At 48.8% G+C, this 25,506-nt stretch overlaps 1 protein-coding gene and 1 long non-coding RNA gene across 6 annotated transcripts in view; one reads left to right on the top strand and one right to left on the bottom strand.

Moving 5' to 3' along the window:
- The window catches only part of LOC105481565 (Ras association domain family member 2), a 57,344-nt gene that overhangs the window by 20,793 nt on the left and 11,045 nt on the right, over positions 1-25,506 (top strand). For all 5 annotated transcript variants that reach the window (XM_011741219.3, XM_071079627.1, XM_011741216.2 and 2 more), the window contains exons 2-5: positions 13,998-14,088; positions 17,852-17,927; positions 19,949-20,100; positions 23,470-23,558. In XM_011741219.3, coding sequence (XP_011739521.1) covers positions 14,030-14,088; positions 17,852-17,927; positions 19,949-20,100; positions 23,470-23,558 — 376 coding nt within the window. In that variant the 5' untranslated portion in view covers positions 13,998-14,029. The remainder of the gene's footprint in view (positions 1-13,997; positions 14,089-17,851; positions 17,928-19,948; positions 20,101-23,469; positions 23,559-25,506) is intronic.
- Positions 851-20,021, bottom strand: LOC139358495 (uncharacterized). Its single transcript, XR_011613493.1, has 3 exons — positions 19,883-20,021; positions 1,829-1,967; positions 851-986 (listed from the first exon to the last, which is right to left on the bottom strand). It is a non-coding gene; the product is annotated as an uncharacterized lncRNA (long non-coding RNA).

Genomic DNA, 25,506 nt, shown 5'->3' with positions numbered 1-25,506 from the left:
GTGAAGTCAGAGATGAGTCTGAGTGGCCTGTGACTTGGAAATCACGCAGTAAACAGGAAGTGTGGCTACCAAAGAAATCTGAACTTGTAGGAAACAGGGGACCCGGAGCCAGCCCCTCCTTACCTGCTTGGATCAGTCTGTCTCTCTCTCTGCAAAGCTGGGAGAAGAACCCTCAGATAGGCCAGCAGGAGCACTTGGGGACACAGGCCTCGGGCTCTCTCTGCAGGGTGGCCTCCCTTAAATCCCGTAGTTACTGGATGGGAGGAAAGCTTACCTTGCTCTTCCCCAGGTAGACATTAAAACTACCCTATAAACTGGCTTGGCTTTGAGAAATGCAGGCCAGGGAGTATCTCGTCTTATTTGCTTTATTGGGGCCAGTGTTGTCTCCGCCAACTTCCCACTCTCCCCTTGGGTTCCACAGCCACAGGGAATTTGTCACTTGGTTGAATTGGAACCCACAAGAGGCTGTCTTGGCTGGTTAGCATTCTAGGTCTTTAGTTTCTCTGAGCCAGAGTCTAGTTCTACACATACCAAGCACACACACCATGCATGTGGACACACACATACACACATACACAGCGATACACCACTCCCCAACCATACGCTCCATCCACACACTGGACTCTCACTCACACACCGGGAGCTATGCTCACACCCACGCACACACAGCTGCTTCTTTCTGGAGTCTGTGCTTCCTCTATGCTTCCTTTTTTGTCCTGCTTCAGCGCCCTGGCTCTCTGATTAGAGGCTAAGAGCTCTGAGTTTCCTTCTACAACATCCATCCTAAAGGTCAGGCACTTGTGGACCTGGTGGGGCTTCCCTGTAAACATGTGGCTGCTTCTCTGGCCTGCGAGGCCATTGTCTGGGTGGGCCCAGGACTGCTTCCTCCCATCTCCCGCAGTCGCGTCTGGGAACCCAGGCTTGGGCAGGGAGGGCTGGGCTGGGCCGCAGTTGGTGGTGGAAGAGCCGGGTCTTCGTAGGCTGACCTGCGTGAAGAAACCCCAGCATGGCTCTTGGTGCGTCTCAGTTCCTCCTGTGTCGGTGGGCCAGGCAGGGGCAGGTCCGGGGATGGGAGTGGGGTAGCTTGCCAGGAAGGGCCTGTACCTGTCATTTACCAAGCATCGAGGCTTTTCTGGGAATGGGGTGGGGATGGTCTGTGGGGTCTGTGAGTGGGAGGGGTAGTTCATTGTCCCCTCAGTGTCCCACCCAGTGTGTGATACAGGACTGAGATTCGATGACTCTGTGACTGCAAGTACCCACGTCCTCGACCTGTGGCTCTGGGCCTCTCTCCTTGGTCCCTGCAGGGTCTGCTTTTTCCACAGCTTGTCCTCTAGGCTGGTCACTCACTCACCTCCCATCCCCAGGACCCCCCAGCCTGCTGTGGGCTGGTAACTGGAGCCAACCTGCTCCTGCTGCTCCATAGTGAGCCTCTCAGATCCAGTGCTCAGCCAGAGAGCCATAGGAGAGCACTGGGCTTCGTGTCGGCTCTGCCACCTGGGACAAGCCACCTAACCTCTGGGACCTTCTGTTTCTCATCTGTAAAATGGCTAAAGTGAAGCCTTCCCCATGAGGTTCTTGGAAGGACTAAGATAAAGCACCTAGAGCCAGCTACCAGCAGCAGCAGCAGCAGCCCCGGGTGCTTATTAGGACTGTACCTTCTCAGACCCCACCCCAGAATTACTGAATCAGAAACTGGGACAAAGGGACCTGCAATCTGTATTTTAACAAGCCCTCAGAGGGATTCCAAAACACACTCAAGTGGGAGAACCACTCCTCCAGAATACAGTTGGGTTGACTGATTTTTGGCTGAAAGCACTGTCTTCCTTACCACCTCAAGAGAAGTTGTGGTCTATTGTTGGGTTCCGCTTGGCAGCTGCACCGCCCTGGATTTGAGCCTCAGCTCCGCCCCTTCCTAGCTGTGTGTCTTGGGGCAAGTGGCATAGCTTCTTTGTGCCTCAACTGTTCAGCTGCAAAATGAGGATAATAAAGTTTCTTTCTTAATGAGGTTGGTGTAGGGGTTAAAAGAGTCCAAGCAGTGATGGGGCTCCTGTTCCATAATGCAGGAAGGCAGAAGGCAGAGTGTGCCATTTCCTTCTGAGGCAGCCTGCATTTCGCCCATGCCCAGGACAGGCTTGGGTTTGGGAAGCATGATCTGGCATCTCTTACCATCTCTAGGTCTTGGCAGGGCCCCAGCCTGCAGCTCAAGTCTCCTTCCTCATGTGGTGCAATGGGGCTGGGGTTTCCTGTTTGCCATCCACACCACTTCCTGCCCCACTACGAGGGGTCTGAAGTGCAGAGGGATCAGCACTATCTCCTCTGCCATTGCTTGGTTACAAAGCAGATTCCCTCAGGAGACCTGGCCAGTTGGTCTTTAACACTGTAGTGGAAAGCACTGTGCCCAGCAACTTTCTTCTCCAACCCAGGAGATCCAGGGTGTCCTCAGAGGGAGGTGCAGGGCTCAGAGAAGAGGCGTGCACAGGCCCCAAAAGGGGAAGCTATAGGCCCCCAGTGAGCGTTTCCTTTGCATCAGACCTGGGGCCTGGGGCTGGGGTCCGGCTTCTGTGACATGGTGCCCTGGCTTGCAAGAAGGAGCCCTTTGCATCAGCTCAGTGCCTGCACACATGGACCCTGCAGGACGCTCTACACTGTCCCCTTTCTTCTTGGAAATATTAGTAGCAGGGAGACGGTGCTAAATACCCAACTCAGTTTGTTTTTAGAAAATTCCACCCCTTCCTTTCTTGAAGGGCTGCTTTGAAATACTTATGGTGATGTCCTCAGTCTACACAGTTCTTTCCTACAGGTTCCACAGTGGTGCTCAGCCCTGGATGTACACTGGCATGACCTGGGGAGGCTTTGAAAATGCTTCTGCCTGGGCCCCTCCCCTAGAGTCTGATGTAATTGATCTGGGCTGCAATCTGGATGTCAGGATTTTAATTTATTTTATTTTTTAAAGACAGGGGTTCACTCCATCACCCAGACTGGAGTGCAGTGGTACCATCATAGCCCACTGCAACCTCGAACTCCTGTGCTCAAGCGATCCTCCCACTTCAGCCTCCTGAGTAGCTAGGACTACAGGGGTGCACCTCCTGAGTTGCTAGGACCACAGGCATTAACCGTGCCTGGCTAATTTTTTATTTTTTAATTTTTTGTAGAGATGGGGTCTCACTATGTTGCCCAGGTTGATCTTGAACTCCTGGACCCAAGCCATCCTTGTGCCATGGTCTCCCGAAGTGCTGCAATTACAGGCAGGAGCCACCATGCCCTCGCTGACATCAGGATTTTTTTTTTTTTTTTTTTTGAGACGGAGTCTTGCTTTGTAGCCCGGGCTGGAGTGCAGTGGCCGGATCTCAGCTCACTGCAAGCTCCGCCTCCCGGGTTTACGCCATTCTCCTGCCTCAGCCTCCGGAGTAGCTGGGACTACAGGCGCCCGCCACCTCGCCCGGCTAGTTTTTTTTTTGTGTTTTTAGTAGAAACGGGGTTTCACGGTGTTAGCCAGGATGGTCTCGATCTCCTGACCTCGTGATCCGCCCGTCTCGGCCTCCCAAAGTGCTGGGATTACAGGCTTGAGCCACCGCGCCCGGCCTGACATCAGGATTTTTAAAGCAACCCCTTTCTCTACTCCCTCCCTGCCCCCGCTCTGGGAGTTTAATGAGCACCCAGAGTCAGAATCCCTGCGATGTCGGGTGTCTGTAAGCCACCTCTTCCCACTGCCTCCCATCCTTGGTTTCAGTCAAGGCTTTGGCAAGTGCCCAGCCCTCCCACTGGTCAGGTGGTGGCTCTGTGGGGTTTGCCACCCCGGGAATTCTCCATGGAAAGCCCTCTGCTCCCCAAGCCTGTCTCAGAGACTGGGGCTGCCTGGATCCTATAGAACAACTGTTGCTCTCCCTCCCTTACCCCCACTGGGAGCTGAGAGGGGGGTGGTTGGAGCCTGGCCCCTGCTCTACAACCAGGAAGACAATTCAGAAAACAAGAAGCAAAAGTGACCACCAAAGGGGGGCTCTTCCCCTCTCTCACCCTGGACTTTCCTGCCAGGGCTGCCCCTCCCTTGGAGGACTTTCCAATTCATAAATGAGAGGTGCTGGGTCTCCAGGCTGGAAGTGAAACCATGTAGGTTGAGCCAGGGTCCTGGGGATGCTCTGAGACCAAGGAAAGGTGGCACATTCTCCGGGATCCTGACCGTGGAGCGTTTGGAGGAAGCAAGACCTAACAGCAGAGGGGATTCTACTGTCTTTGTTGGGAGCTCCAGATGCCTCTCCCACCTCCGAGAGCGTCTTGAGGACTTGGTGTGTGCTCTCCTCTCAGGAAGCTGAGCCTGTGAATTTCAAAGGCTTGGCCAGCCCTGCATTTATTCTTGAGGAGGCCTCGTGTGGGAGGCTGGAAACACCTGCGAGTGGGGTCTGCGGGAAGGCAGGGAAAGGATGCTTTGTGCAATTGCTGCAGCTTCAGCTGGTCCAGAGCTTGGGCGATGCTGACCCTGTTCCTGCAGCCTAGGCTCCAGCACCAGGCTGGTCCTGAGTGGGCAGCTGTTTCCTCCCAACCGGAGAGTGAGTGGGGGACAGTGAGAGACCCAGTAGTTGCTTCAATCTTGATATGGAGCAGGTGTAATGGATGCTGCTGTACCACCCAGGCCCCCTTAATCTGTGGCATGCTGTGCGTGTTGACGGTGCTGGGTCTTAGCTGCACACGTTTCCTGAGAATTGCTCTTGCAGGGAAATGCCTAGGGGCTGGCTCTCTGCCAGTAACGGACACGCAGTGGTCTAGAAGCGCCACCTGCCCGCCTCCAAGTAGGACAACTCTGGGGGCCCTTCACACCACAGAGCTCCCCAAGGGATCAGCTGTGGCTGGGCTCCAGCTGAACCCACCTCATTCCTAGCTCCTCCCGCTGCCCCCGTCCTGCCTCCCCAACTCCCTTACCGGTTTCTCCTGAAAACACCTGCACAATAAATCACATGCCAAAGCTTTCTCTCAGGCTAGGCTTCTTGGAATCCCCTGGCCTAAGGTAGCAGGTTAGTGTCCCTGGACAGACTGCTGATCCCCTTCCTGGAAACAGTAATCACGATAACCCAGGTGCGGGAGAGAGGCCCAGGCTGGGAGCTGGGGGCTGGGGACCAGAAAGGAAGCTCCAGGCCCACGGGGGGACAGAAACACCAGCAGGTGACTTCTGTGTGGGGTACGTGCTGTGCTGAAGGGCAGGCCGAAGTGGGAGTGCCTGTCCCTACGTTGTCCAGGGGCCTCAGGGTTCGTTTATAGGGGGAGGTAAGTTTTGATGAGGGTCGAGGCTAGAACATGTGAATCTGGGTCTGAGGGGGTGCATGGGCACACTCACAGAGCATAAAAAGTAGGCTCAGAAAGTTCTCTGTGACTGGGATGTCATCATATTAAACGGCCAGAGGACCTTCCCTTTGTCCTGCTAAGACCTTCCCTTTGTGAAGACGTGCTCTTGGGTCTTAGGGAAGGTCTTACCCACAAGTTGTCTTTCAGGCAGTCAGGAAGTCATGAATGGGTCTCCACGTAACCAGCTGAATTCCACTGACGAGCAGAATGCATTGCCCGGGCATTTAATGGAGCTGAGGAGAATCTGGAACATTCTGCCGAAGCATGAAGCCAGTGCCAGAGGGAAAACTGACTGGTTGGTAGCCCCAACAGGGTTCCAGCATGACTGGAACCTGGGAGGCTCATGTCTCAATGAGGCAAGCTCACATCTCTAGCTATTTTAGTAGACATGCTTTGTGGTCAGTAGACATTCAATATATGCTTTATTTTCTAAAGTGTTGTTTCTAAAAAGAAGTACCGATTTATAATTCTAGATGGGGTAAGTAACTATGTTCATAGAGGAAGTTCAGTAGATTTAAATATGTTTTTGACTTCCAAAGACCGGCTCCATATTAAAAATGATTTTTGAGCCAGGAGAGGTGGCTCGTACCTTTAATCACAGCACTGTGGGAAGCCAAAACAGGAGGATCACTTGAGGCCAGGAGTTTGAAACCAGCCTGAGCAACATAGCGAGTCTCCATCTCCACAAAAAATAAAAAATTAGCTAGGTATGGTGCACGTGGTATGGACCACGTGCACCTGTGGTCCCAGCTACTCAGGAGACTGAGGTGACAGAATCACTTGAGCCCAAGAGATCAAGGCTGCAGTGAGCTGTGATTGTGCCACTGCATTCCAGCCTGGGTGACAGAATGAGACCCTGTCTCAAAAAAAAAAAGGATTTGTGTAAATTCTGCCTCTTCTTTCTTGTCCCCTTTCTGCCCCTCTTCTCCTTTCTCTGTGTGGTAGACTATGAGGTATTTTGGTTCTGTGCCTAGATGCTGGCTGATGTGGGAAGTCCCTCATTCCTCCTTGCCTCAGTTTCCCTCCTATAAGACATAACAACCATTAGTCTGTATTCCCAAGGCACTGTGGGAAGTGATGATCGTAAATGGTTCTTACAAGGCGTTTTGGAGCCCAGGAGAGCACCATAAATTCTGGATAATAACAGGGGAGGCAGAAGCGTTGCAACCAGCCAGCTGAACGAATCCCTGTCTCCAAGGCCACAGATACTGGCAGACACCCTCAGAGGAAGTGTCCAGTTGAATCCAATTGAGTCCACATTCCTGTTCCACCACGCTTCTTCCTCTGACCTTCCTTGTGTGAGAACAATGCTCTGTTTAAGGCATATCAGAATTAACTGTGAATTTCTGGTCCTCTGTTAGTGCTGCTGCTGCTGCTGCTGCTGCTGCTGCTGCTGCTGCTGCTGCTGCTGCTGCTGCTGTTTGCCCTAAGGTGGATGTGAATGTAGCTTAGTTTCTTTAGCTGGCTGCAGGGAGCCAGTGCTTTGTGAGGGTGGTTGGAAAGTTTGTGAAGAAAGCTGCAGATGCCCTAAGGTGGGCAAAAGAGGAACTGGGTCCTAGAGTCACCTACCTATAATTTCAGTTCAACTATGGGGTAGCCTATGTAAATATTTTCTTAACACTCTTTTCCCAAGAAATGTAAAAGTAAGAAAAAAGGTGGGGAGAAGTCAGGCCATAGACAAAGATGGGGCAACATGAGCCCATAGGTCGGGGTTATAGCTGTGGCTTTCGTGAGATCACCCAACAGGTAGAGAGTGGCTGAGCCCTAGAAAATTCCCACAGTTGGGGCCATCAGACTGATTTGTACCAATCTGGTAAGTAAAAAGGAGGGACATGAGGGAAGTTGAACACCGTTTCACGGATTTATTAATTACTTGTATTGAGTTTTCCATGAACTATTGTGCATGTCCTTTTCCCATTTTATACATGAGCATAGGACCTTTTTCTTACTGATTTATTAAAGCCCTTTATGTATTAAGGACATTAGCCCTTTATCGTATGTTTTGTAAATATTTTCCCTCAGTTTTTAATTTGCCTTTTTGACTTTGTATAGCGTACTCTTTTTTCTAAACAGAAGTTGAAAATTTTCACAGATTGGTATCAATGTCTTCAGCATTTTAGTTTTTAGTGCTTAATTTTTTTATTCAATTATTTCTTTTGGTGGAAGGAGTAAGGTAGTGATTTCGTTTCCCTGTCTTCCCCCTTCCAAAGGCCAGCCAGTTCTCTAGTGATATTTTTAAAAATTAAGCTACCTTTCCCCTGCTATTTAGAACTGCTACTTACAATCCATGTTCCCAGATATATTTGGGTCTATTTCTCTATGTTTATTGTTTTGTTGCTCTATTTTTTTCTGCACAACCAAATAGGTTTAAGAATCAAATTCTCTAACTGGTATTCTCAGTGGATTTAAGAAGACATGGTATCAAAAATAATTGTCTTAAGAGCAGGATAGATGCAGAACTAAATTACCAAATGATAGGTTATGTTGGAGGCAAAGAAAGAAAGAGTCCAGGAGAAAATTCAGTTGGTGAATTAGATTAGCTGGAGAATTCTGAGAAAAATAAGGAGATAGAGGGTAGCTGCTGGGATGGATGGATGCATAGTGCTAGAGAAGAGATCGCAGAAGAACCAAGAATGGAGTGGGTGTAGTGGTTCACTATAATCCCAGCACTTTGGGAGGCTGAGGTGGGAGAATCACTTGTGGCCAGGAGTTCAAGACCAGCTTGGTTAACATAACAAGACCCTGTCTCTATAAAAGAAAAATTAAGAAAAAATTATCTGGGTGTGGTGGCTCATGCCTGCAGTCCCTTCGGGAGGCTGAGGTGGGAGGATCGCTTGAGGCCAGGAGTTTGAGGCTGCAGTGAGCTATGATGGCTCCACTGTACCCCAACCTGGCTGACAGAACCAGACACTGTCTCAAAAAAAAAACCAAGAGTGGGAGGAAGAGGGAAAATAATCAAAGAAAGATAGAATAACATTTCCTCTGACTGAAGAAAGACTCCAGTGTTGAGAGTGAGAAGGGCTGCTGACAGCAGGCGCTGCTCACCTGATTTCCACTCCAACCAGGCTGTGCCATCAGCCTGGCTGAGATCCCCCATGACCTTTATGTGGTTTAACAGAGGCTACTCAGGATTCCCCTTCCCTGGACTCCGACCACCAGCTCCTGGCTCTGCTGACCTTGGCCTCCTTCTCAAGGCCCCTAGGCTTCCTTGGTTTCCTGGGCTTCCTTGGTACCATGTCTCCTGTTTTCCCTCTTTCTCCAGGGACTCCTTCCTCTGGCCATGCTGACCCACTGGGTTAATCAGAACCCTGCCCTCAGCCCTGCCCGCTTCGCCCCTTCTGTTCTTTCTTGATGACTTCATCCTCTTCCCTGACCTCACGTGCCAGGAATCGCTCTCTGGGGTCCCAGGCCTGCTGTACTTCTGGTTATCTGCACTGGAAGTTTCCATGGGCCTGCCTGAAACTCAGTCTCGGTCCTCACATCAGCGACTGTGAAGGTGGCACCTCTGCCTACATTGCGGTCCTCGCCAGCAGCCCGTGTATCACCAGGACTCTGCCTGTCACCCCACGTTTCATCCTGCAGCACACCTGGCACACCGGCAGCACAAGAGGGTGTGCTTTCCACATCATGACTTTCCTCTTCCTCTTCGAACTCTCTAGAGTCTGTCTCTCCAACTCGGGCTCCAGCCTGGCAACTGGTCCCCTGGCCGCTCTTCTCCCGGATTATTTCTCCACAAAGCAAGGCGTTGGGTGGGTGACCTTTCTAAAATGCGCATCAGATCGCATCCCTGCCCTCAGAATTCCCCTGGTTTTCCTCTTGCTGCCGAGAAAAATGACTACGGTCTTGGTGGTTTGAAACAACAGAAATGTAATACTCATATTCTGGAGTCCAGAAGTTTGAAGTCAGTTTCTCTGGGCCAAAACTGAGCCGGTGGTAGGGCTCTGCTCGCACCAGGGGCTCTGGGGCAAATCTGTGTCCTTGCCTTTCCTGGCTTGTGAGCTGCCTTCAAGGTTCATGGCCCCTTTCTCCGTCTTTGTCCACAGTGCAGTGTCTTCAGATTTCTCCCTCTGCTGCAGTTGTCATGTCGCCTTCTCTCTGCTGGGGCAGAGCCTCCCTCTTATAAGGACACTGGTGGTTACATTTAAGGCCCCCCTGATAATCCAGGATAGTCTCTTCATTTCAAGATCCTTCATTTAATCACATCTTCAGAGTCCCTGTTACCATATAAGGTAATATTCACAGGCTCCAGGTTGGGACCCAGGTGTCTCTGGGGGCCATTCTTCATCCTCCACATACACACGGCCCAGCATTGCCCACCAGATGAAGTCCAGACTCCTCTCCAGGTTGGGGTTCTGCTTGTGCCACCCCATCTCGCACAGTTCCGAGTTGCCTGCTTTTTCTGCCTGGACCCACTTGCCTCTCATCTTTGCTGACACTGAGGTCTCAGTTTAGAGGTCCCTTCCCCCAGGATACCACCTTTATCCGTAGGTGTCCTTCTTGTTTGCTACCATAGCACTCACCCTCCCTTGACAGAGCCCTCTGCCCCCACACATCCCCCTCCTCCTGCACCATGTACCAGTGCTGGGATTACAGGTTTCCTTGGCTGCTGAGCCACCATCGCGAGCACGACGCTTGGCACGTTGTAGACACACAATAAATGCTTGTTGAATGTATAAATTTACACATGTATAGAAGCGGCACCTTTTTACAAAAAGGGGCACTGACTAGTTATGGGTAATTGTCACTTAAAAAAGAAAAGCTTTGGCTGGTGTGGTGGCTCATGCCTGTAATCCCAGCACTTTGGGAGGCTGAGGCGGGCAGATCACTTGAGGTTAGGAGTTCGAGACCAGCCTTGCCAGCATGGTGAAACCCCATCTCCACCAAAAATACAAAAAATTAGCTGAGCTTGGTGTCACGTACCTGTAATCCCAGCCACTCAGGAGGCTGAGGCAGGAGAATCGCTAGAACCTGGGAGGCAGAGTTTGCAGTGAGCTGAGATCGTGCCACTGCACTCCAGCCTGGGTGACAGAGCTAGACTCTGTCTAAAAAAAAAAAAAGAAAAAAAAAGTCTTTCTCACTAGCTTGACTTTCCTTTTTCTGCATTACATGTGCACTCTGGTTTTCATGATCAGATTCTTCTTCTTTTTTGGAAAAGTAAAAAAAAAACCATAAAATTTAAAATTTAGAGAGACCAATTGTGTTCTCAGGGTACCACTTTTGGGTACACTGGTAGGGTCCGAGTTTTCTTTTTTTTGAGATGGAGTCTTGCTCTGTCGCCCAGGCTGGAGTGCAGTGGCATGATCTCGGCTCACTGCAAGCTCTGCCTCCCGGGTTTACGCCATGCTTCTGCCTCAACCTCCTGGGTAGCTGGGACTACAGGCGCCTGCCACCACACCCGGCTAATTTTTTGTATTTTTAGTAGAGTCAGGGTTTCACCGTGTTAGCCAGGATGGTCTCGATCTCCTGACCTCATGATCTGCCCTCCTCGGCCTCCCAAGGTGCTGGGATTACAGGTGTGAGCCACTGCGCCCAGCCGGGTCTAAGTTTTCTGAATGGAATCAGCCCATGGTAACTTGCAGTAACAATTTACCAAAACTTAGTGGCTTAAAATAACACTAATTCATTTTTATTTTATTTTATTATTTAATTAATTAATTTTGAGATGGGCTTACTCTGTTGACCAGGCTAGAGTGCAGTGGCGTGATTGTGGCTCACTGCAGCCTTGACCTCCTGGGCTCAGTTTATCCTCCTGCCTCAGCCTCCCTAGTAACTGGGACCAGAGGTGCACGCTACCACATCTGGCTAACTTTTTATTTTTTGTAGAGATGGGATCTCCCCATGTTGCCCAGGCTGGTCTTGAACTCCTGGACTCAAGCGATCCTTCCTCCTTGGCTTCCCGAAGTGCTGAGATTAGAGGTGTAAGCCACTGCGCCTGGCCTTATTTTATTGTTTTTTTTTTTTTTTTTTTTTTTTTTTTTTTTTTTTTAAGAGACAAGGTCTTACTCTGTTGCCCAGGCTGGAGTACAGTGGTGCGATCATAGCTCACTGCAGCCCTGAGCTCCTGGGCTGAAGCAATCCTCCTACCTTAGACTCCCAAGTAGCTATAGGACTACAGGTGTGTGCCACCACATCCAGCTAATTTTAAAATTTCTTTGTAGAGACGGGGTCTCCTGCCGTTGCCCAGGTTGGTCTCGAACTCCTCCTGCCTTGGCTTCATGAAGTATTGCAGTCATAGGCAGGAGCCACCACGCTTGGCCAACACTAACTGATTATCTCACAGTTCTGTAGTTCAAAGGTCTGACATGAATCTCACTGGGCTAACATCAAGGTATCAACAGGGATGTGTTCTTTTCTGGAGACTCTAGGACAAGTCCATTTTCTTGCTCTTCCGGCTTCTAGAGGCTGTCTGTGTCCCTTGGGTCATGGATCCTTCTTCCAGAAGGTTGAATCCTTCTCACATGGTGTCACTGTAATACTGGTTCCCATTCCTCCCTCTTCCACTTAAAACATATATTGTGGAGTGGGTGCAGTGGCTCTCACCTGTAATCCTAGCACTTTGGGAGGCCGAGGTGAGCAGGTTGTTTGAGTCCAGGAGTTCAAGACCAGCCTGGGCAACATGGCAATACCCCGTCTCTACTAAAATTCAAGAAACTAGCTGGGCATCCGTGGCACATGCCTTTAGTCCCAGCTACTTGGGAGGCTGAGGTGGGAGGATCACTGGAGCCTGGGGAGGTCGAGGATGCAGTGAGCTGAGATTATGCCACTGCACTCCAGCCTGGGTGACAGAGTGAGTCTCTGTCTCAAAAAAAAAAAAAAAAAAAAAAAAAAAATATATATATATATATATATATATATATGTACACACACACACACATATATATGTATATAGTGGTAAAATACACATAAAGTTTACCATCTTAACCATTTTAAAGTGTCCAGTTCAGTGGCATTAAGTACCTTCACATGTTGTAGAACCATCACCACCATCTATCTCCAGAGCTCTCTTCCTCTTGCACACTCTGTTCCCATTAAGAAACTCTCCATTTCCCCTTCCTCTCAGCCCCTGGCAACCACTGTTCTGTGTTTTGAAGCATCACCATTCTATAAAATCAGTCTCTGATTTTGTCTACTCTAGGTACCTCATAAAAGTGGAATCATACGGTATTTTTCTTTTTGGGTGTGGCCTGTTATAATGTCTTCAAGGTTCACCCATGTTCTAGCATGTGCCAGCATTTCCTTCCTTTTTAAGGCTGAATAATGATCCACTGGATGCATATACTCCGTTTTGCTTATCTGCTCACCCATCAGTGGACACTTGGGTGGCTTCCACCTTTGGGCTGTTGTGAGTAATGTGATTTTGCCCCTGAGGGCACTTAGTAGTGTCTGGCAATAGTTTTGGTTGTCATCACTGGGGTAGTGCTGCTGGCATCTAGTGAGTAGAAGCCAGAGATGCTGCTAAACATCTGCGATGCACAAGACAGTCCCACGCCAAAGAACAGTCCCAGGCCAGGGGCGGTGGGGCACAACTGTAGTCCCAGCTACTCGGGAGGCTGAGACAGGGGGATCGATGGAGCCCAGGGATTTGAGGCTGCAGTGAGCTATGATCATGCCACTGCACTCCCAGCCCAGGTGACAAAGTGACATCCCATCTCTACAAATAGAAATAAAAAAAGAATGGGCCAGGTCCAAATGGTAATAGTGCTGCTGGGCGTGGTGGCTCATGCCTGTAATCCCAGGACTTTGGGAGGCCATGGCAGGTGGATCACCTGAGGTCAGGAGTTTGAGACCAGCCTGGCCAACATGGTGAAACCCCCCTCTACTAAAAATACAAAAAATTAGCCAAGCGTGATGGTGGGCACCTGTAGTCCCAGCTACTTGGGAGGCTGAGGCAGTAGAACCTGGGAGATGGAGGTTGCACTGAGCCGAGATCACACTACTGCACTCCAGCCTGGGCGAAGAGAGAGAGACTCCTTGTCAAAAAACAAAACAAAACAAAACAAATGGTAATAGTGCCAAGGTGGAGAAATCCTGACATATATATATATACCTATCTGAATAAATATTTATACATGTAAATGTGTGTATGTATATGCATATTTTATACTTACATAGATTTTAAACAAAATTGGACCCATAGTTTTGTTACCTGTGTTTTTGTAATGTATAGTTATAATTAAATTGTCTTTCACATTGTCATATTTTAGTGGTGTCTGTAGACACATACTGTGATTTCTCACACTCGGCTATATTTGGGCATTTGTAGGTGGTTTACCCATCCTCAGTAGACCTCAGTAGAATCGGGCTGTCCCTGAGATAACTCTCTATTCTGTGTTGTGGTGGTCTCTTCTGAGAGGGGGACTCATCAGTCGTCCTTGGAGCCAACGTGGGTGTCAGTGTGCTCTGTGGCTGGGGCATTCGTGCTTGGATTGTCCAAGGGTTGTCGTCTTTCCTTTGGATGTTTATTCTCAGAGGCTGTGGTAAGCCAAGGCAGCAGCCAGCAGTGTTGCCTCTCACAGCCTTGGGTCAGTGTTAGCTGTGGATCTGGGTGGGGAGGAATGGAGAGCCATGGCATCCAATTTTGTGTCCGCTCCCCACCCCAGGTTCTGCTGAGCTCCCAAGGACACAACCTGACTTTAACCTCTGTCTTCTCCTTCCAAATATAGGCCTCTCCTTCCGATGAAAAGAGAAAGGAAGAATGGACTACAGTCACCAAACGTCCCTAGTCCCGTGTGGACAAGATAAATACATTTCCAAGTAAGACGTTTTGCTAGAGAGTTTTGTCCCCAGTGACCAGTCCCACGCTGGGATGTTGTGGGTGGACCGCAGCCGCTGGCACAGGGGCCTCCCCTGTGTATCAGACTGGCGGGGCTCCTGTGTGTGGGAAGGAGTCAAGCGGCTGAACTTGGACTTGTGAGAGCATCAGGGCGGCTGCTATAGATAAAAACATGCCCCCAGAGCCTGGCCTGGAGGTGAAGTAAAGGGGATGTCAAGACGCAGTACCTTTGGGGGCTCAAAAGATGTGGTGTCTTGGAAGGCTTCCAGGAGGAGCAGTTGGCTGGTGGCAGTTTGCTATCTTCTGAATGTTTGTGTCTCCCCCAAATTCCTATGTGGAAACTTCACCCCAAGGTGCCGGTATAAGAGGTGGAGCCTAGGCCGGGCGCGGTGGCTCAAGCCTGTAATCCCAGCACTTTGGGAGGCCGAGACAGGCAGATCACGAGGTCAGGAGATCGAGACCATCCTGGCTAACACGGTGAAACCCCGTCTCTACTAAAAAATACAAAAAACTAGCCGGGCGAGGTGGCGGGCGCCTGTAGTCCCAGTTACTCCGGAGGCTGAGGCAGGAGAATGGCGTGAACCCGGGAGGCACGGCTTGCAGTGAGCTGAGATCCGGCCACTGCACTCCAGCCTGGGCGACAGAGCGAGACTCCGTCTCAAAAAAAAAAAAAAAAAAAAGAGGGGGAGCCTCTGGGATGTGATTAGATCTAAGTACCCTTATAAAAGGCCAAGGGAGCTTGTTTTTCCTCCACAGTGTGAGGACGCAGTGAGAAGGCACTGTCTGTGAGGATAGGGCTGTCACCAGACCCTGACTCTACCTTAACCTTGGACTTCCTGGCCACCAGAGCTGTGAGAAATGAATTTCTGTTGCTTCGAAGCCACCCAGTCTATGGTCCGGCAGCCAGAACGGACAGAGACACTGCTCCCCGTCCTGTCTGTGGTGTTCCTGGGGAGTCCTGGCTGGGGTAATGTGTCCCTGGGCTTCTCTGGTTCTCGCTGAATTTGGCACAGGTGCGGGCGCCTGTAGTCCCAGCTACTGGGGAGGCTGAGGCAGGAGAATGGCGTGAACCCGGGAGGCGGAGCTTGCAGTGAGCTGAGATCCGGCCACTGCACTCCAGCCTGGGCGGCAGAGCGAGACTCCGTCTCAAAAAAAAAAAAAAAAAAAAAAAAAAGAAGGGACAATTTAATTGCTTTCTATGCACTGAAGTCTCTTGAGCTCAGGCTTTTTGCTAATGTGACTGGGCTTGAGCCAAAATAGACCCTTGAATTGGAAGTTCGAAGACGTATTTTCATGTCCAGCATAGGGATTTCTTTATCTTTTTTTTTTTAGAAGGGATCTCCCTCCTCACCTAGGCTGGAGTGCAGTGGCGTCATCTCAGTTCATGGCAACCTCTGCCTCCTGAGTTCAAGTGATTCTCCTGCCTCAGCCTCCTGAGTAGCTGGGATTACAGGCATGCGCCGCCACACCCAGCTAATTTTTTAATTTTTAGTAGAGATGGGGTTTCACCATGTTGGCCGGGCTGGTCTTGAACTCCTGACCTCAAGTGATCCACCTGCCTCAGCCTCCCAAAGTGCTGGAATTACAGGCGTGAGCCACCATGCCCAGCTAGAATTTCTCTCTCTTAATGAAATATTTAATTTATCTGAGATCAAATTGTTTGAAGTCCTTAGACACACTTAACACATGTTTTGTAACATCTGACCATTCTTACCTCTTTATGGACAGATTTCCCCAGGGACTTCTACCAACCAGTGATTTTCTATCCCGGTTCAGATCTGTGTGTTCAAAAGTACCAAACAGCCTTTTGTCTTAGGTTATATGGAATCACATTTTCCACGAATTCATTTCAGCTTGCCTAGAACCACGTTGATTTATCTAGGTTTAACTTGTCAGGAGTTTCTTGGCATTTCCAGTGGGTTTTGACTCCTGGCATGGTCCAAAATCTCTCCACTGAATGGTTAGGTTCAGAGAGACTGAACTCTGTTACCCCTTACTTGAGACTAGACAAAAGCGCGCAGCGGCCCCCCCACCTCTCTCCACTCTCATCCCACCTGGAGTGCAAAACACGCACTTTCAGATGAAACTTGACTCATGCATTCTCAGGGTTGATGAGGGATTTCCCTGATCACAAAGTGGGTGAAATCTCCTCTCTGGCCACGTGCAGTAGAACTGTGTACTCTCAGGGCAGCCACTTGGAAAACTTGATGGCTAACGAGGTCCAGTACTGGGCTTCAGAGTGGGAGTTTCTAAGGATTTTTATTTTTTATTTTTTAAATTTTTATGAACTGAAAAAGTATTGCCAGGGCCCAGAAGCCACCTCATGCCCACTTCTTGTCACTACTCCCCAAGGTGAACCACTATCCTGAATTCTAACACTCCATTTTGAACTTTATATCAATTGAATATGATCTGTGCTTTTTTGTGAAAGAAACTAGACACAAGAAAAGCACAGATCCTGTAATTCCCATGAGTTACACACATGCGTGTAGTTCATTCACATTCTCTTCGCTGAGAGTTTTCCATTGTGTAGCTATTACTTCCTTTATTCACCCATTCTGACGCTGATGGGGGTTTGCAATTTTTTTTTTTTGGAGACGGAGTCTCGCTCTGTTGCCCAGGCTAGAGTGCAGTGGCACGATCTCGGTTCACTGCAACCTCCACCTCCGTTGTTCGAGCAATTCCCCTGCCTCAGCCTCCTGAATAGCTGGTATTACAGGTGCATGCCACCATGCCTGGCTAATTTATTTTTTATTTTTTATTTTTAGTAGAAATAGGGTTTCACCACGTTGGCCAGACTGGTCTTGAATTCCTGACCTCAGGCAGTCTGCCCATCTCAGCCTCCCAAAGTGCTGGGATTACAGGCGTGAGCCACTGCTCCTGGCCACAAGTTTTTAAACACATGATAAGGTCATGTCTATGAAGCATAGGTTAGTGTGGCTCAAACCTGTCCCATTTCGCTTCTGAACAGCCTGGAAACTTCTGAGTCTTTTATATTTTTTCTGAGACAGAGTTTCACTCTGTCGCCCAAGCTGGAGTGCAGTGGCATGATCTCAGCTCACAGCAACCTCTGCCTCCGAGGTTCAGGTGACTCTCCTGCCTCAGCCTCCTGAGTAGCTGGGAATACAGGTGTGCACCACCATGCCTGGCTGATTTTTTTGTATTTTTATTAGAGATGGGTTTGTACCATGTTGGCCAGGCTGGTCTTGAACTCCTGACCTCAAGTGATCTGCTGGTCTTGGCCTCTCAAAGTGCTGGGATTACAGGCGTGAGCCCACCGTGCCTGGCTAGCTTCCGAGTCTTACGAAGGCCTGTCATTATTGTCCTTTCCTCACACACAGCGTGCTTGAGGGAGAAGAGGCCACAGCCAGGCAGGAGAATGGCTGTCTGTGGGCTCTGAAGTGCTTGCCTCAGTGAATCCATGGCTTATTAACACCTGCTCATTCGGCTTGAGTTTGGGAGTATTGTCAGCAGACGAGGCCTGCCTTGGTGTCCTGGAATTGCTCTTTACATTCAGCATTGTTCTGGGGTGGTGCTCACTCTTGACTTTGATCCTGGGGGAACATGGTTATGGGGTGGTGGTGGCAGAACTCTGTGCGCATGTGCATGTGTGTGTACGTACATGTGGACAAACACCAAAGTGCGGTGACTGAAGGCCAGGTGAGAGGTGAGAGAAAGAGGGAACAACTGCATTATAAGTGGCTTCAGCTGATCATGTTTTACCTCTTATATTTTCCCCCTAAGAAATGAACTTCTCTTGCATCTGAAGACCTACAACTTGTACTATGAAGGCCAGAATTTACAGCTTCGGCACCGGGAGGTGAGGAGTCTCCAGGGAAGGCCCTGATTGGCTAGTCCAGACCTTGTCCCCGTGTGTCCTGGATCTGAAGGTCCCTGAGGTTCCGAGAGATCCCTGCCTCTCCTGCTTCTCATTTAGGATGCTAGTGGGGGTCCTTGGGGTTCTTTGGAAGAAGACTCCAGGCCCAGTTTTGTTGTAAAAAGGGTGAATGTTTCAGAGATGTGTTCCAGAGACATTCCTGTAGAAGTGTGGCTGGGCTAGCACAGTCTCATGGGGGAGATTCTCCAGAGGGAGCTTTCATGAAATGACCTTTCCAGGTGGCTCCCAAGCAGGCGTCCTCTCGTTGGGCAATTCGGGAGCCCCACCCAGTCCTCTGTGTTTAAACATTTGGGCCCAAGTCCTGTCGCTGCAGTGACCTGGGCAAAGCACATAAGCTCTTGATGGTAGCACTTGGCCCATCCCCACACCTGGTCATCCTAGTTTGCTTTTGTTATTCATCTGGTTCCCATCCCGAAACCGAGCTTCCTCATCCTGTATCCATTTCTCTAAAGCCTGTTATCAGATAGATGGTGAGTTATAAAGGAGTCTGGTAGGGTACTTTATACCCAAGCACTCGTGACTGATAAAAAGGTCCATATGTGTAATGCCCTTTGAAACACATTTTCAGGTTATCAGGCTGTGGAGATTTAATCCATAGAAACAGATAACAGATGGTGGAATTTCAGCTGCTAGGGCAGGTTGCTTGGGGACAGTATGTGGGATGTAGTGGCCTATTCTGTCCCTCAAACCACCCCACTTAGATAAAATCCTGTTTTGGGTTAAATTTTGACCTACAGTTGTGTAAAGTGATGATGCCCACCTTGACGAGGGGAAGGCCATGTAAATTGCCAATGTTTACATAAAGCCTTCCTCCCTGGGACTCCTAAGTGCCCTAAAATTGTTTCATTTCTCTCCTTCCCTCTTTTATTCCTTCCTCCCTCTTTGAGGATGATGTTGGGCCTCATTGGGCTGATGTCATTTTCACCTATGGGGCTTGTCCTGAAGATGTGGCTCATGACCCAGATCTACCACTTGATCAGCCCATAAAACATGGCTTCAAAAAGGTTCTTCTGAGACTGAAGGGAGGAGAACGGATTCTTTTCGGGATTGCCCTTCAAGCTTTTACTCATCAGCAACTGGGCCATGCAAGATTTTAAATAGTTTGTAAATAGCTTTCCTGGGTTATGTCCTATCGAATAAATGATTAAAAGTGCTCCATGATTAAAGGATTTCATAGTCATAAGCGAGTCCCAAGTCTTTGGGATAGAACATATAAATGCCTTTAGAATGGTTTTACATTTAACGTATTTAACGTCTAATTAGTCAGCAACCTTTGAGAATAAACTGGGGACTCCTGCAAGATTTATTCACCTGTTGCAGAGTTGTCATTTAGCCCGTTAGTTGATTACAGAACCTGGGACGTTCTGCTGTTTGGAAATCTGATTAGCACAGCCTCTCCCAGCTCATGATCACTTGACACCCTTTTAAAGACAACAGTTCATCTGCTAGAGGAGGTGGTGTTCTGTAGAATAAACTTCGGCAAATGTTGCTTTAAATTTCCTTCAACCACCAGGTTGGGTTGCTAAACATATGTTATAGCTACAGAGACACCATTTTCCATAGTAGGGGATGGGACGTAGCTAACTCCAGTTCTTGCTTCTGTTAGCAAGGCTAATCTCACGTATTTTAAGAGATGTATTCTGCTTTCTTTAAAAGTCGTTAGGATAAAAAGAAAAACAATGCTTTTATAATTTGCACCTATATATTTGAATTTCACAGCAACTTTTGTGCTGACCTGTGAGGTCCGCTTCAGGATCTAGGGTAGTTTACCTTAGAAAGTGTCTCAGAGCTGGGGTGTGAACTGGGCAGCTACCCCCATCCTGTGAATAGAATCTGGGGCACCCAACTAGGACATATGAAGAATGTGTCATTTGTACCTCAGCATGGTCTTGGCGTCTGTGGGGGCTTTTCCAGGCTCACCACTCTGATTGCTTTGTGGGCAGGAAGAAGACGAGTTCATCGTGGAGGGACTCCTGAACATCTCCTGGGGCCTGCGCCGCCCCATTCGCCTGCAGATGCAGGATGACAACGAGCGCATTCGGCCCCCTCCGTCCTCCTCCTCCTGGCACTCCGGCTGTAACCTGGGGGCTCAGGGGTGAGTCAGAAGAGATGGTGCCGGGAGATGACCGGGATGCCTGGGGGTTCTGTGTGTTCTCAAGCAGATAAATGCTGCCTTCTTCCAGCCAGCCCTGACCCTGGCTCCTCCTCCTGCCACCTCTACTGCCCACCTGCCTTGGCCTTGGAATGAGGAACAAGGAGCAGACATGGTTGTGATTGGACCCCCTTCCTGTCACCACAATCACTGATGAGGTCACAGAAGGGAGCTGCCGAGTCATAGGAGGGGAGATGCTGAGTCACAGAGTCCTCCCTTAGGGAGAACTCAGGAGTCTCTGGGTGGAGTTGCTAGTGGCTAGTGAGGCCCAGTCTGCAGATTTCTAACAGAGCGCCCCATGCCCCAGCATCCTCCCGACTAGGACCACTCCTCATAGAATGGCCCCGCTCCAAGGCATTTACGACTTGAACCTTCTGACCAAAGCTCTCTGAATCTTGGGGGAACCTGGAAGAGGAAAAGGAATGTCAGGCTCTGTCAGAGTCAGCTAAGCGAGATCAGCCAGGGGTCTGCTCTCTGCAGACCACATGGGGAGCCAGGGTGTGGTGTGATGGTGGGTAGTCCAAGTCCCCACCGGAAGGGCTGGGAAGACCTAGTCCATCCCTCCTTATCCTCCATGGCTGAATAAGCCGCGGAATGCACCGCCAGATGCCTCTAGCAAGGCGTGCCTTCTTCATTGTCTTTCTGGGACTTGAGTTTTAGGATCAAGTGACTAGCCTGGCTCCATCCTGAAACCTGCTGATGCTGACTGCCTTCGGCCCCAGCCTGGGTGGAGTGTGCTCGCCTCTCAGCCAAAACCACAGTGACCTTTTTTTTTCTGGTTTAAATGAGAACCAAGCCCTCTCTGTTGGTCACATTGAACATTTTGCTAAACTCCATAGCCAAATCTATGTTTCTCTACTATTGAGAGAAACCTAGTATGTGGCCAAACCCTGGGGCCGGTCTGGTTTCTTTCCAAGGGGATTTAAGAGGAAAATTGTTGCCTACCCCATGGGTGCTAGGATGTCTGGTTAACGTTCTTTGGTTTCATCTAACTTTGCTGGTTTCATGCTCTGCTTTTCAGCATTATCACCGCATTTTTGTTTTGTTTTGTTTGAGACAAGGTCTCACTGTGTTTCCCAGGCTGGAGTACAGTGGCTTAATCACAGCTCACTGCAGCCTCAACCTCCTAGGCTCAAGTGATCCTCCCACCTCAGGCTCCCCAGCAGCTGGGACTACAGGTGCACCCCCCCCATCACCTTTCTTTTTTTCTGTTGCCCAGGCTGGAGTGCCGTGGTGCGATGTCAGCTCACTACAACCTCTGCCTCTCGGGTTCAAGCGATTTGTGCCTCAGCCCCCTGAGTAGCTGGGATTATAGGTGCCCACCACCAAACCCAGTCATTTTTTGTATTTTTTGGTAGAGAGGGGGTTTCATCATGTTGGCCAGGCTGGTCTTGAACTCATGATCTCAAGTTATCCACCCTCCTTGACCTCCCAAAGTTCCGGGACCACAGGCGTGAGCCACCGTTCCTGGCCCTACCTGGATAATTTTCGTATTTTTTGTAGAAATGGGGTCTCACTATGTTGCCCAGGTTGGTCTCAAACTTCTGGCCTCAGGCAGTCCTCCCACCTTGACTTCCCAAAGTGCTGGGATTATAGGTGTGAGCCACCATGCCCAGCTGTATTTGTTACACTGTACTGTATTTGTTATACTATACTATATTATCTCTGTATTTGATTTCCAATGGCCAAGCCCATTTCACAGCCTGACCCTGACCCCCACACTATTCTATTCCCTATGTGAGATGATTTTTAAGATTTCGTTTGACCCTGTGGCCTTTGGTTTGGGCTGCTAAGGGGTCCTTCACTCTGCCTGCTTCTTCTCCCTTCTCTGTGGCCTCAAGCTGGTCTTGGTTGACTCTTGAAACCTGCAAAATACTTTGGTAGAATTTTCAGGAATAGTAAATGATGTCTTTTAGATGTCAGCTATAATACAGTGAATGCCTAGACTACTGTCTTAAGAATAAGGATCCTGAGGCTGGGCACAGTGGCTCACGCCTATAATCCCAGCACTTTGGGAGGCTGAGGCGGGCAGATCACGAGCTCAGGAATTCAAGACCAGCCTGGGCAACATGGTGAAACCCTATCTCTACCAAAAAAAAAAAAAAAAAAAAAAAAGCCAGGCACAGTGGCAACTGGCTATAATCTCAGCTACTTAGGAGGCTGAGGCAGGACAATCACTTGAACCTGGGAGGCAGAGATTGCTGTGAGCCAAGATCGCACCACTGCACTCCGGCCTGGGTGACAGAGCAAGACTCCGTTCCCCTGCCCCACCAAAAAAAAAAAAAAAAAAAGGAAAAAGAAAAAAAGGATGCTGAGACCAGTTCCTGTTTCAGCAAGAATGAGGGCTTTAAATCAGGGAGTGGGACTGGCTGCTCTGGGTCCCAAGTGTTCACCATTCCCCAGAAGCTCTGACCAGGCCCATTCTGTGGCTCAGAAGTATATGAGTTAAATTACAATAGGAAGTTCTTTCAGATTTTCCATCTTAATTGTCCTTCCTCAAAACGATCCTCCCCAGAACATGAGGTTTATCTCTACTGGGTCCCAGGGAGCCCATGCTCTTCTCACCATGGGTTGGTCCTAATTGGTCAAATATGATTCTCCTTTACAGCCAAATCCTCTGTTGATTTTAGATGTTTTTATGAGCTGCTCCCTTTGTCCTTTTTGGTTTTGAGAAGTTATTTGCCAGTTATGATGGCAAACCAGGGTCTCAGCTTGGACTGCCTACTTGTAACCCTTTCTTTAGCTTGGATGAGGACTCTGTCTTTGCAACCCTGAGAACACTGTCAGTGCCCCTTCCAAAGCTGCCCCTGCCCTTGTGGTGGCCAACCTCTTACTTTCCATTCCTTTTAAATGCCAGAATCAATTATGAGTTATTTCTTCAACAGCAATGAGTCTGAACTGGAATCTTACCCTGCAAAACAAATGGCCATTATTAGAGTTTTCCAAATAAGCTATAGAACCCATACATGCTTAGAAGCAGTGCGGGCAGCACATAGGTTTCTCTCCTTGGTATTCTCCATCCTGGGCTTGATGAATTGGATGCTTGTGTTGCTGCAGATGCTGGAAAAGAACATCTTCTCCCCTCCAGAACGCCCCCTGCATCACCCACTGCTTGACCTGGGAGCTGGGCCAGCCTTTCATGGGATGCTCAGCACAGCCCATCTGTACCCTTCATCTTCTGATGTGTGCCAGTACCCAGCCTGGCACTAGCAAAGTGCTCCCTTTGCAGGAGTGGGGTCTGGCAGGTGCAGGGCATCTTTCCACAGGGGTTAAACTAGTCTCTCCCCTCCCCTTTGTCTTCTCCACCCACAGAACCACCCTGAAGCCCCTGACTGTGCCCAATGTTCAGATCTCAGAGGTGGATGCACCGCCGGAGGGTGACCAGATGCCAGGCCCCACAGGTACATGCAAGTAGAAGGTGCTTCCAGCTAGGGACCAACTGTGTCAAGACCGCTGTGATAGATGTTGTCAACTGTTACTTATTTTTGAGAATGTAAAATGTATATGGTTCAAGATACAAAGGGAGAGAATTAAATCACCTACCTCATCCACCCACCTAGAAGCATCCCAAGAACATCCTTCATGAGATGGCCCATGCAAATATAAGCAAAACACACTCACATACCTTTATGGGTGGATGTAGTTTCTTTCTTCCTCTCCCCTCCCCTTCCCTCCCTTCCCCTGCCCTCCGCTCTCCTTCCTTTCCCTTCCCTTCCCTTCCCTTCCCTTCCCTTCCCTTCCCTTCCCTTTGTCTCCCTCTGTCACCCAGGAGGATGCAGTGCAGTAGTGCAATCTTGGCTCTGCTTCCTGGGTTCAAGTGATCCTCCCACCTCAGCCTCCTGAGTAGCTGGGATTAAAGACATGCACCACCATGCCCAGCTAATTTTTGCATTTTTAGTGGTGACGGGTTTTTGCCATGTTGACCAGGCTGGTCTTGAACTCCTGGCCTCAAGTGATCTGCCCGCCTCAGCCTCCCAAAGTGCTGGGATTATAGGCATGAGCCACCACACCTGGTCGGATGCATTTTCTTTTCTTCCCCTAGTTATACAAGTGGTAGCATTGTGCAGATCCCAGTTTTTATTTATCGGGTTATCTGGGGGAATTTTTCCATATAAATTTGTAAAGAACTTCCTTATTCTTTACAGCTCTGCATTATTTCATTGTATGGAAAAAGGATAATTTATGTAATCACTCCCTATTGGTAGACATTTAAGTCATTTTCAGCCTCTGCTATGACAAATAAGTTTGCAGTCGGTGGCCTTATACATGTGTCATGTCACACTTTTGTCAGCGTGTAGAATTCTTTCAAGTGGAATTTCTTAAGGTCATATGCATTTTTAATTTTCATAGATATTGTCAGTTTGCAAAATCTTTTTTATATTACATGGATTAAATATATTTTAATAAGAGCAGATTAACCTACTTGTGATTAATGTCAATATTTTATATTTATACACATACAAGGATAGAAATATGCCATGGGAACCCCATATATTTTTAGATATATGTTCTATTAAGCATTCTTTTTTCTAATTTTTTTATTGTGGTAAGATATACATAGCATAAGATTTACCATCATAACCATTTTAAGTGGTACGGTTCAGCGGTATTAAATACACTCATAATGTTGCGCAACCATCACCACCATCCATCTCGAAAACTCTTTCCATCTTGTGAAACTGAAACTCTGTACCCATTGAACTCCCAATAACTCCCCATATCCTTCTCTCTCTAGTCCCTGGCAACCACCATTCTACTCTCTGTCTCTGTAATTTTGAATGTACCTAGAACATACTTAGAGTGTACCTCAATTATATGAGATACACTTACATGAGGTACACTCTAAGTACCTCATATATGTGGAATCATTCCACATTTGCTGTTTTGTAATTGGCTTGTTGCACTTAGCGTAATGTCATCAAGATTCATCCGTGTGTAGCATGTGTCAGAGTTCGTTTGCAGTATCTTGTTAGCCCTTATGTCACGTTTATTCTGTGCCAGGCACTATTCTAAGTGCTTTATGCATATTAACTCATTTAAACCCTCTGAGGCGGGTGTTACTATTATCCCTATTTTATATATAAAAACACCGAGGCACAGAGAGGTTAGTGATATATGGCAATCGTGGAGCTGAGATTTGAACCCAGGGAGTCTGGCTTGGAAGTCTGTGCTCTGAACTTATCACCATATAGCTTCTCTGTAAATTCTGCATTATGTTTTTCCCCAGCAGAAAATACTATTTGTATAAAATATATATTTTTGGAGACAGTGGGTGCTGTAGCACTGGGCACAAAGTGAGGACCATGTGCCATGTTGCAGGTCCAGACAGAGTTCATTTCCCTCTCCTCT

This window comes from Macaca nemestrina, chromosome 15 (assembly GCF_043159975.1).
Source record: "Macaca nemestrina isolate mMacNem1 chromosome 15, mMacNem.hap1, whole genome shotgun sequence".
NCBI lineage: Eukaryota > Metazoa > Chordata > Mammalia > Primates > Cercopithecidae > Macaca > Macaca nemestrina.
Note: the sequence above shows the minus strand (reverse complement) of the source record. Positions and strands in the feature narration are given on the sequence as shown.